The sequence below is a fragment of the Papio anubis genome, chromosome 14 (assembly GCF_008728515.1).
Source record: "Papio anubis isolate 15944 chromosome 14, Panubis1.0, whole genome shotgun sequence".
In the NCBI taxonomy this organism is placed as follows: Eukaryota; Metazoa; Chordata; class Mammalia; order Primates; family Cercopithecidae; genus Papio; species Papio anubis.
The window spans coordinates 33,108,903-33,121,316 of NC_044989.1; the positions used below are offsets into that span (position 1 = coordinate 33,108,903).

General features: G+C 38.5%; 1 protein-coding gene across 11 annotated transcripts in view; it reads left to right on the top strand.

Annotated features, from left to right (window-relative positions):
- The window catches only part of LTBP1 (latent transforming growth factor beta binding protein 1), a 454,228-nt gene that overhangs the window by 359,458 nt on the left and 82,356 nt on the right, over positions 1–12,414 (top strand). For all 11 annotated transcript variants that reach the window (XM_031655059.1, XM_031655061.1, XM_021924743.2 and 8 more), the window contains 2 exons: positions 2,426–2,548; positions 7,778–7,903. In XM_031655059.1, coding sequence (XP_031510919.1) covers positions 2,426–2,548; positions 7,778–7,903 — 249 coding nt within the window. The remainder of the gene's footprint in view (positions 1–2,425; positions 2,549–7,777; positions 7,904–12,414) is intronic.

The following is a 12,414-nucleotide window of genomic DNA, read 5'->3' on the forward strand; positions in this document are numbered from 1 at the left end:
ACCCAAAATGCTCATCAAAAGGTGAATGAGTAAACAAATTATGGTGCATTCATCCAATGGAATTCTGCCCAGCAATAAAGACAGAGAACTACTGATACACACAACAACGTGGGTGAATCTCAAAACTATTATGCCGAGAGGAGGAAGCCCCCAAGCACAAAAGGAGTGAGAGGGAATGTGTTGGGGATGGAAATGCCTATTCCTTGATTGGGATGGTGGTCACAAGGATGTGTATACATTTGTCAAAACTCATTGAGCTGGCCGGGCGCAGTGGCTCAAGCCTGTAATCCCAGCACTTTGGGAGGCCAAGGTGGGCAGATCATGAGGTCAGGAGATCGAGACCATCCTGGCTAACACGGTGAAACTCTGTCTCTACTAAAAATACAAAAAAATTAGCTGGGCGTGGTGGTGGGCGCCTGTAGTCTCAGCTACTCGGGAGGCTGAGGCAGGAGAACGGCGTGAACCCGGGAGGCGGAGCTTGCAGTGAGCTGAGATCACACCACTGCACTCCAGCCTGGGCAACAGAGTGAGACTCCGTCTCAAAAAAAACAAAAAAACAAAAAAACTCATTGAGCTGACTCTTAAGCAGATGAATTTATTTTATGTACATTATACTTCAGTAAAGTTAGAAAAACACATTAAAGAAAAAGTTGAGAACCTGCCTTAGTTGAGACAAATTCACATCACCTGTGTTTTGTGTTTTAGGGTCAGTACCTGGAAGCATTTTAATTCTGGGTGAACAGTCATTATAATAACTTGTTTTTATTTGATAGAAAGAATTGATAAGGCACTCTCTTATTTCTCTTTGGTTTGCCCTGTGAATAGGACAGAAGCCAGTTAATTGGTTGATTGGATTCTAGGAGAAAAATGAAATTCGGTATCACCGTACTTGAACCAGACAGCGGGGCGTATTAGACAGATGGCAACAGTCTCCATATTCACTTCTTCCTGGAATTGCTCATATTTTGGCAGCAATTATAATTATTTGCAAGAAACGCCATAAAATGCCAAATTCTGAGAAAACAAAGAAGGTTTTGTTCCTTAGCTTTCTTCATTGCTAATAACTTAAATCCTCACAGACACAACAGAAGAGGGGCTCATGGAGTACATTAGGAATAATGAGCTTTGACTAGGGGTAAACATGGTAATCAGCAGCCCTTGAGAAAGATCTGCCCGCGTTCATGCGGTGAAGGGGGGTCGTTAATTGTCTTTCATTCTCACAGTCAAAGCTCATTATTGGTTACATATACCACTGTGGGTTGCGCATTTGCTGTGAAATTTTTTAACATTTTTAAACGTTTTTTAAAATCCAGGCTACCTCAAACCTGTTTGTTACAGCTGCTGATTTAAGTGACTTAAACTAGGTTTTTGATCTTGCTGTTCTCCTTCTGTTCAAAAATCCCTCCTCTTCTGACTCCCCCATATTCTACCCTAGTGTGAAATTTACTATAAGTAAATTTACAAATATGCTTCTGTTACGCAAAAGTTTTATTTTAAACTTTATGATACTCTTTGTCTAAATGCATATGACCCCTAAAGTCGATGCTATCATTTTGTCAGATAATTATATTTTGTGACAATTCTTGTGTTAAATTGGTTTGGACTTATAAAACAATGTAATGTTTTGTGTTTAATACAATATCATTTGTTTATTTTATTGTTAATAATACAGTATAGTTTGTTTCTTTGAATAGACATTTCTCTTTGGGAACAAAGACCATGCTGAAAACTTTTAAATATTTTCTATAATGCGTAATACAGGAGCTTGTATAAGTAGATCAAATGTTGCTCAAGATATACTTAATAAGTATTTTTGAAATATTTTAAGTCTTTATCATCACCAACAACATAATCAAGTAAATTATTAATTGCTTCAGAATTTTGACTATTCCTCTTCCATTTAATTTCATTTGATGTTTAAAAGTTCCATTTCTTGGCCAGGTGTGGTGGCTTACGCCTGTGATCTCAGCACTTTGGGAGGCTGAGGTGGGTGGATCACTTGAGGTCAGGAGTTCAAGACCAGACTGGCCAACATGGTGAAACCCCATCTCTACTAAAAATACAAAAATTAGCTGGGCGTGGTGGTGGGCGTCTGTAATCTCAGCTACTGAGGAGGCTGAGGCATGAGAATCACTTGAACCCGGGAGGTGGAGGTTGCAGTGAGCCGAGATAGCACCACTGCACTCCAGCATGGGTGACAGGGCAAGCAAGACTCTGTCTCAAAAAAAAAAAAAAGTTTCATCTCTTGTTCAAAGCAAAACACCTTTTAAAATGCTTTATTTAAAAAATGTTTTTAAGTTGTCATGTATTTAAAATTATATATTATAAATGATGTAAATTAGTGCACCTTTATGTGTAAGAGAAATGTCTACTTTTCTGATATGTGATTTATTTAGTCTTTAAAATTTTTTAAATTGGTTTTTAGATATCAACGAATGCTTGGAGGACAAGAGTGTTTGCCAGAGAGGAGACTGCATTAATACTGCGGGGTCCTATGATTGTACTTGCCCAGATGGATTCCAGCTAGACGACAATAAAACATGTCAAGGTATTTCTTGCTCTCTTCTTTTCCCCAGTCATTATTTATGTGATTCTTCAGTTCTGCCGTGTTTCCAGATGATAGTCTGTGGTTTTGCCACATGGTTTGTATGTCAATAATCTATGTCAATTTTTGATATTAAAATACCTATCTTGGGTCCACATCAAGTGCAGGAAGGTGTTGCTTTGTCAACATAGTGTCACCTGAAACTCACACGAGTCAGAGCTGTGTCGTCGCTCTGCGTGCTTCCATGCTGAGGTCACCTGTACTTTACTGTTCCTTCCATGCTGTAACCTTGGCACTGGTTCTAAATTATCTTTGTAGCGTCTTTTATGGGCATATTTTATTTTGTCTCATAGGTGATATTTATCTGTCCTTTTCTGACTCTGTTTTTATCCAGTGCCCACCACTGCTTTTTTTTTTTGAGACAGAGTCTCCCGCTTGTCACCTAGGTTGGAGTGCAGTGGCATTATCTCGGCTCACTGCAACCCCCTCCTCCCAGGTTCAAGCGATTCTCCTGCCTCAGCTTCCTGAGTAGCTGGGATTACAGGTGCCTGCCACCAGTCCCAGCAAATTTTTGTCTTTTCATGGAGACGGGGTTTCACCATCTTGGCCAGGCTGGTCTTGAACTCCTGACCTCATGAGCCACCCACTTCAGCCTCCCAAAGTGCTGGGATTACAGGCATGAGCCACTGCGCCTGGCTCACCATTGCTTTTTCTTTTCCTAAAAAGCCTCACTAATAATTTGGTCAAAATCATGAAGAAGGGGATCTTATATTTTTTCAATGTCCTGTCACGTTTAATCTTCCAAACTGTACAGTAATAAAAACACGGCAACACGACACAGGTACTGATAATAACAATCACAGCAGCTTTAACTGAGCTGCTTCAGTATGCTGAGTACTGTAGATATCTTGGTATCTCTTTGAATTCTTATAGCAACTTCAGAGGTAGCTTTTCTTGAATTCATTTTGTGCATGAGTAACTGAGGCTCCGAGAAGTTAATGAGTATGCTGCTCTCTAATGAGTGGTAAAGTTGAGATTTGAACCCAGGATTTTTCCCACTACTCTTCCCTACATTACCATATCAATTATTGTTACATTTATAGCCAAAACAAAGAATAAAGTGAAATTAGGTGATTTCTCTCACAAGGTAGCCCATTGAGTCATTTCGACACCATGGCTAAAAAAAATTAAATTCTCTAGATTCTGTATACCAACATTTTTAGCTATACCTGACTTGCCCCACAAGCTTTCCTATATTTACTAGTATTAGTAAACCCATGTTTATATTTTCCACTGAAAATTCACACTTATTTTACCTTTATATCTTTTTATTTCCGATACCTGATAAATATTATTTTTTCTTGTTTATCTACCATTATGGAACTGTGTAGTGTATCCCAAAGGACAAATAAATAAAAAAATCATTGGAGTTACTTTTTACCCACTATTACTGAATATGTATGATTTTTTTAAAATTCTGAATTCCCATAAATTATATCTCATCTCTCATGTCCCAAATAATGGTATTCTTGTAGGAGAACATGGTGTCTATTCTCTAAGGTAGTGGCACTGGAATTATATATCTATATTACCAGTCACACCCAACTGTGTTTCAGAGAAATGAAAACATGGACCTTTGCCACAAGGTTTTTAAAAATTAATTCCTTTACTGATCCCAATATTTAAATATATACCTTCCTGCACTTGATGTGTACCCAAGACAGATATTTTTAAAATCCCAAGATTTAAATATACCATGTACCTCATTTGAGATCATGCATTTATTTGCCATCCTAATGCAATAAGGTGAAATTCAGTTTTTTCCAATGCAGAAATTAAATGTGCTTGGATTTAAAGCAAAAGAGAAGGAACATTTGAATTATAAATATATGTGAGAATATTTCCACTTTGGGACTATTAACTTTTAACAAAATGAATCTTGATTTATATAAAAATACCAAGAGATGGAAAAAAAAAAAAAAAAAAAGGAAAGCAAACCCTGAATCTTGTTTTTATTATAGGCTTTTTGGCTTAAAAGTATATTTTCTTTTCTAATTCTTCTCGTCACAATTTGTTTTAGCCAAATACAGGCAAAACCAAATCTTAATAAAAATGGACCAAGATTTCATATTGCATAAATTTAACTTCTAGAGTTCAATCACACGGAACTAATTTAGTTATCTGATTCATTAATTGCACTACTCCATTCTCTCAATATATTAAATTTGTGTCTGTGGTTTGATATCACCTCTCAAATATGTAACTACTCCAAACATACAGGGTTTTATTGACTATCAATCATTATTAAATTGACTTCATTCTCTGTCACATTTATTCCTATTTTCCAGAATAAGTTAATATGTCTGAAAAATGTAAATCCAAATAAATGAGAAGAAGCATTTCTGAAGTAGGTCTTAGTACTGTTTAAAGAATAGTGTCTGTGAATCTGTTTTATCACCCACCGCCTCCTATTAGAAGCTGTATGTGATGGCATATATACTCACCTTGTTTTGAATTATCTCTTTTCGCTATGTCACTAGAGGCAGTTTTGTGATCTTTCACTCTGCCTGAAATTAGTAGCCTACTTTTCTCTAATCCCTTGATCATGTCAGCATTCTGTAGAGAGGTGTAGATTTCAGAGTTTGTTTAAATTCTGAAAATGTAATTGATGGCAATGCTAATAACCATGGACATGTTTGAATAACAGTGTGTGATAGGCATAAACTTTAAACCTTACCTAATGTTCTGAAAATACTTCTATATTCAGTAAGGCATTTTCGGTTGGAAGCATGTTTAAGATTTTCTTTCCCACACAAAACTAACGATGATATACAAACAGTATGGAAATTCCATGTTAATAGTCTCTTTAGAAATGTGGCAGGATACATTTGAGATTCAGAATGCAGTTCAGTTTCATGTTTTGATTTACGCATGCCAAATTATGAATTTCTGTGGAATCGCGGACCCATGAAAGAAACCCAACTTAAATATAATCTGGCTTTCAGCTTGAAGTTACTAGCAGCATAGTTTAGAAATGCCTCAATAAGTACAATCCAAATTGAATGCATATGTTTCCCTAGTTCCAAATATTCATGTTGTTCTTTCTTAGCAGTTTCCTGGAAAAAAAAAAAAAAAAAGAGTCTAGGAATTCATCTTCAGTTCCTGTCATCAAACTTTTTAGACAAAAACTTTGTGCACGTTATTCCCTATGCAAAGTTGCAAAGCAGGTATTTTTTTAAAGGACCACACTGAGACATAGTATAAAATAAGAAGGGGGATCAATAAGATGGATATAGGTCCTGGGCTTGATCCCCAGGCCAGTGGAACTTCATGCCACCTTCTTCCTTAGATAGAGGTAATTCTTGGGTAGCAGCTTGGAGATAAAGAGTGGATCTGAGGACCAAAAGGAGGTCAAAATTCAAAAAGGATGGTCAATCTAAGCTATTACCAATAGCTAGAGAACAAACATAGACAATATCAGAGATTTTATTTAAAAAAGTAAAGAATTTCACAGAGTAAAATCATTTTGAGAAATATATAAGTAGAAAATGGTTCATTGACCTTGCTTGAAATACCTAAAAACTAGTGACAGTAACAAGAATAGGAGAATTGTTAAGAAAGTATGAGTAATTCCTGCTTGGTTTCTTATTTTTATTCAGCAATGAGCAGGCCAAATAATCTGAATTATGAGGCAGATGGAAGGGTCAAGAGTTCAGGATTAATAAAGGAAGATGGTTAAATCAATAATTGCCAGAATTTCTGTTGCACAGGAAGATCAACAAGTCAAAAAGAAGAGCTTCAGGAGATTCTGGCTGTAGGGAAAGGGATGACTTTATTGAAGACCACTGGGTCAGTGGCCAAGCATGTTCTAGCAGCCAATAGGAAGAACATACAATCTGTACCTTTTCCCTGTTCTTATTAAGCTTTGCAGTATTCATGTGGGTTCCTGTACTGAAGACCTCTTTTGTAAGAGATAAAGGGAAGGCCTACGAGACTTCGGGAAAATAGGAAAACAACCTTAGTGGAGCTCTGCCACCTGAATGCTGCTGCTAAGGACATGTGATCATTTTTATGACCCCAATTAACTAAAAGAACCTTCACTAGTCACCATTCAGTTAGCACAGAAGGAAAATAACTGAGAAATTTTGTGGTGGACAAACATTCATAAGACCCTGCAGTGTACCCAGTAGGAGTCAGGAACTCAGAGCTTTTCAACTGAAATGTGGCAGGATACATTTGAGATTCAGAAAGCAGTTCAGTTTCGTGTTTTGATTTACACATGCCAAATTATAAATTTCTGTGAAATCACTGATGAAGGAGCCATCAGTGTAATGAGGGACACAGATGAGTAAACCGACAGTTAGACAGTTGCATGTATCAGAACCATTGTGAACAGGTGAACCTTTCTCTAGGTGCTTTATGTTTCATCTTGGGCACCGTTAGCCAGTATAATCAGAACTGGTTTAAAAGAGCGTTTTACTTACAGTAAACAGTCCATGTGTTATCAGTGTTTGGAAGTAGCTACTCGAGAGGCTGAGGAGAGAGGATTACTTGTGCCCTGGTGTTTGAGACTGCAGTGAGCCGTGATCATGCACTGCACTGCAGCCTGGGCAATAGAGTGAGACCCTGTCTCTAAAATAAATAAATAGGCCTTCTTTTACTTGTATTTTATTTCTGTTACCCATTTCCAATGTGTTATAGATTGGAGTCTATTTCATTTATATACTCAGCAGATATTTGTGAAGTGCCATTAATGAGCCAAATACTATAAATAAGACATGTCTAGCCTTGCCCTTAAGAAGCCCACATCCTAGGGATGGATAGGCAGAAATGTAACAAGGTACTACAGACTCTAACAGCTGTGTGCATGGCACTGGGAGAGGACAAAGAAGAACACAGCATTCTCACCAATAAAGAACATCTCTCAGAGTTGTGGAGTGTTCCTCAAGCCCCTATATGTCTAAAATAAGGGTAGCTTTGGGTTGAACCTATGAAATTGCTTTTCTTGCAGGTCAAAAATGGTTGTACATTGTCTATTTCCTGACTCAACCTAAATAGTTTCTCTCTCATAACTCAGCTTGTCCTGTGGTTGACTTATGGACAAATGGTATAGTTGTGCCACTAAATACATGTCCAGCCATGTCATAGTAGATTTCTTTACCATCTGTTTGATAGTATATGAGAACAAAACCAAATTTTTTCAAGTTTTTAAGACTCTCTTTTAAATTACAGATATTAATGAATGTGAACATCCAGGGCTCTGTGGTCCTCAAGGGGAATGCCTAAACACAGAGGGTTCTTTCCACTGTGTCTGCCAACAGGGGTTCTCAATCTCTGCAGATGGCCGTACGTGTGAAGGTAAGATAAAGCATACGAAATCGTATTGTTATGTGATAAGAGAGGAGATTGCTTTCACTTATACGAAGACTTGAAGACACTAAGAGGTACTGCATAATTCAGAGCCTCAAAGCGTGTATGCATCAAAGTAAACCATACCTGAAAGCTCAGGGGTTGCTGGGATTTACGACCAGGATAACCTAAGGTTATGATAAAAACACCTACAGATGGATCCACGACTGGTACTGAATTAATGAGTTGAAATGTGTAGGGACTGATAGGAGACATATGAGAGACCCAAAGGAAAACCATGAAAACTTCCCTTTCCCCTGGGACTCTGCCTCTTTTCATTGTGCTTCATGTAGATCGTCTTGATTATTCTGTTTATAAAAAATGCCTTGTGGCTGGGTACAGTGGCTCACTCAGCACTTTTGGAGGCCGAGGCAAGCAGATCACTTGAGGCCAGGAGTTCAAGACCAGCCTGGCCAACATGGTGAAACCTCGTCTCTACTAAATATACAAAAATTAGCCGCGCATGGTGGTGGGTACCTGTGATCCCAGCTATTTGGGAGGCTGAAGCAGGAGAATCGCTATAACCCAGGAGGCAGAGGCCGCAGTGAGCTGAGATTGCACCATTGCACTCCAGCCTGGGTGACAAGAGGAAGACTCCGTCTAAAAAAAAAAAAAAAAAAAAAAAAAAAAAAAAAAAAAAAGAATGTCTTGCTTGATTTTTCTGTATCACTGTGAACAGATCTTCTAGAATTCTCCCCCTAATATCCTTATTTCCAAGGCAGTATATTTACTTACCTATCAATATTTATTATCTCCTAAAAGCTAATTAAGTTGTAAGATGTTAAGATAATGCTGTTGGCTTCCTACTTACAACCTCTTTATGTTTGCAAGAATACAGCACTGATTATTTTTGTAAGATTTGTGTTCTTGATGATCTATTATAGCTTGCTAAATGGAGGAATAATTTACCTGAACCATTTTAAAAGTAAACTGAAAAGATTCCCATCATCATAATTTCTAGATCTCTTTTGAGAATCTAGATTATTGAAACTCAGCTATATTTTAAAGAAGTCGATTGCAAAAGTTTTGTTCTGGGTCTAACATAGTACCCAGATTCTTTGCTCTAAAAAATAGTGCAACAGGAAGTATCTGCTCTCCTTGCTAGTACCAGAATGGAACCAAGCCGAGTGCCAGCAACCAGGTTCATCTGAAACTAATTATTATATTGGGAGAAATAAACTGATCTTGTAAAGAGCGGAAGATTGTTGAAATTACTCTCCTGCTGAGCAGACAAAACATGGACACCAGATTTGACTTGCATTAGGAGAGAGAGAGTTCAGGGTGGGATTGAGCAAACGGGTTGAGGGGTTTGGGAGGGATAGGAAGTTGAGAAATGGAGGAAAGCATCATAATAATGTGGGTGATGAGAGATTTACAAGAAATCCATGCTTCAGTGCTTCAAGTTTTATGTTAATTTTATATTTAGAGCTTTGAGACCAGAGCTTTTAGAAAAGACACTCCATGAATGCATACATTCTGCAGAGATTACACTATTCCTCAACTTGAGGGATAGGGTGCAAGCCCATCCGAGTCACTGATGAAACAGATTTGCAGAATTCCTAAACTCCAGAAAGATGCAGGTTTGCTTCTTTGCTTAGCTCTAAATCATGGATGGTAAAGGCTTGCTTCACTAAAAAATGCTCTGGTATAACTACTGATGGTTGTGCCATGCAAAATTATATTCAGAAAAAAAGCATAAGTGACCTCAAGCGCTCACTAGTCAAAGCTGTTGTTCCAAAAGAATATACTAAACATAAATATATTCACATTTATTTTGTCTTTTGCACTTGCTATTTAATTCTGTACTTTTTTAACACAGATTTCTGCAACCTGAGAGTTACATAATCACTGTAATTTAGTTGCAGCTCTAATTTTGTTGGTCATTGACTTGGCAAAGACTTGAATTTAAAAATGTGGTTTTAGAAAACTTGTAATGCTTTATAAATTACTGCACTCATTGAGTATACTCTTTGTGACACTTGGTCCATACTGCCTTGACTCCAGAAACTGTACAATTTTATAAGTAATGAAATACAAGTTAGGATATTATGTTGGTATTATACATGGTAGTGTAACTAGAAATCTCCATAATTATTATGCATGTTATTCTCTTTCTGGAATAAGTTCTGCATGGATTTTATTTTTTATGGGCTTAATCCAATATTCTAAATTGGTCCAAATTTTCCTTTGTTAGACTGAGTCTGAAACTTATGGCAGTAGTGCTATGTCCTGATTCTACCTCTGGCTGTGCTGCAGGACAAAGCCAGCTCGTGTGATCAGGATTCAGCAGTGAGGCTGATGTGTGATTGAAATTTAGTAGTGGAGCAGTTGTGCATAGTACTTGAATTAACACTGAGAAGCGGCTGGCATTCTTATCTCATGCCCATTTACTGATTTGCTTCTGAGCTTCTCTTCGAGGAGCTGAAGCTGTGTTGACACCAGGGCTGACCTGCCCTACTATACGCAGGGCTAAATAAGCCCCACATAGCTGAAGGAAGGAGGGCCCTTCCCTGATTTCCCATGACTTGGAGAAGTGTCAGCATCTGGTCGTAGTTAGTGAACCACAATGAAGAGGCAAACTCTGTCAACATGAATTGTCTTAAGTGTAGCATGGCAGCTTCTATAGAAATAAAAATGGCACCACTGGCTCCTTCCTTTCCCTTACATGTATAGGTTGAGTATTCCTAATCTGAAAATCCAAAATCTAAAGCACTCCAAATTCTACAACTTCATGAGTGCAGATATGATGCTCAAAGGAAATGCTCATTGAGCATTTCAGGTTTTAGATTTTTGGATTAGGGATGCTCAACAGGTAAGAATAATGTACACATTCCAAAATTACCACCCCCCCCAAAAAAAATCCCAAATCTGAAATACTTCTAGCCCTAAGCCTTTTGCATAAGGGATACTCAATCTGTATATGGTACTCTGGGATACATACCTGAGAGAGGAAGGAGAAACACCGTGGTTCTCCCATATCAGATAAAGAACGGTGTAATTCACAGTTCAAGTAAAGTGGGAAGTAGGTGGTGGGTGAGCAGCTATTTATCATTTATTCACTCACGTAACCAATATTTACTGAGTTCCTATCTGGTTCCAGGCCCTGTTCCGAGGGTAAAACGTATAATTCTTGCCTACCTGAAGCCTACATTCCACTAGGGGAGTTGGGGATAAAGAAGCCAATGGTATGTGTAGGATACATTACGTATTTATAACATAGCATAGTTACCCTTTCTGGATATAAATAAGTGCAGAGTGTAACGTGTCATATATAATATAATACACAGGATATGTTTTTCAAATCCCAGACTTAGATGTCAGGAAATTGCAGGGGAACAGCACTCTTTTGATTGACTTCTGCTACACTTCCCTTTCCTCTCTCAGTTATAGTTTATCTCCGTCTGCCACCTTCCTTTCATGCTATAGCCAGAGCTTTTATCTTGTGTATTAAAATAAAGGAAACTTTTTCTTTCACTCAGCTCATTGTTTTATGGTCCATTTGACCGTATCCATTTGTTTAGCAAAAAATCATAATTCTTTTGCCTTTTTTACTTTTGCCCTTTTTTATTGTGGAATTTTAATTCACATGAAAAATACTCATCATCAAGCCTGGGCAACATAGCAAGGCCCTATCTCTACAAAAAAAATGTTTTTTATTAGCTGGACATGGTGGCTCATGTCTATAGTCCCAGCTACTCAGGAGACTGAGGCGGGAGGATCGCTTGAGTCCAGGAGGTCAAGGCTGCAGTGAGCTATGGTTGCACCACTGTACTCCAGCCTGGGTGACAGAGCCAGACCCTGTCTCTGGAAAAAAAAAAAAAAAAAAAATCTGGCCAGGCATGGTGGTTCACACCTGTAATCCCAGCACTTTGGGAGGCTGAGGCAGGTGGATCACCTGAGGTCAGGAGTTCGAGACCAGCCTGGCCAATATGGTGAACCCCCGTCTCTACTAAAAATACAAAAATTAGCTGGATATGGTGGCGGGCACCTGTAATCCCAGCTACTCAGGAGGCTGAGGCAGGAGAATCACTTGAACCCGGGAGGCAGAGGTTGCAGTGAGCCCAGATTGTGCCATTGCACTCCAGCATGGGCGACAAGAGCAAAACTCCATCTCAAAAACAACAACAACAACAACAACAACAACAACAAAATGGTATAGCTGTTTTGGGAAGATCCTTAAAAGGTTTATCATAGAGTTACGATATGATCCAGCAATTTCACTCCCAGATCTATACTCAAGAAAATGAAAACATAGGCCAGGAACAGTGGCTCACACCTGTAATCCCAGCACTTTGGGAGGCTCAAGTGGGACAATCACCTGAGGTCAGGAGTTCGAGACCAGCCTGACCAACGTGGAGAAACCCGTCTCTACTAAAAAATACAAAATTAGCTGGCCGTGGTGGTGCATGCCTATAATCCCAGCTACTCAGGAGGCTGAGGCAGGAGAATCACTTGAACCC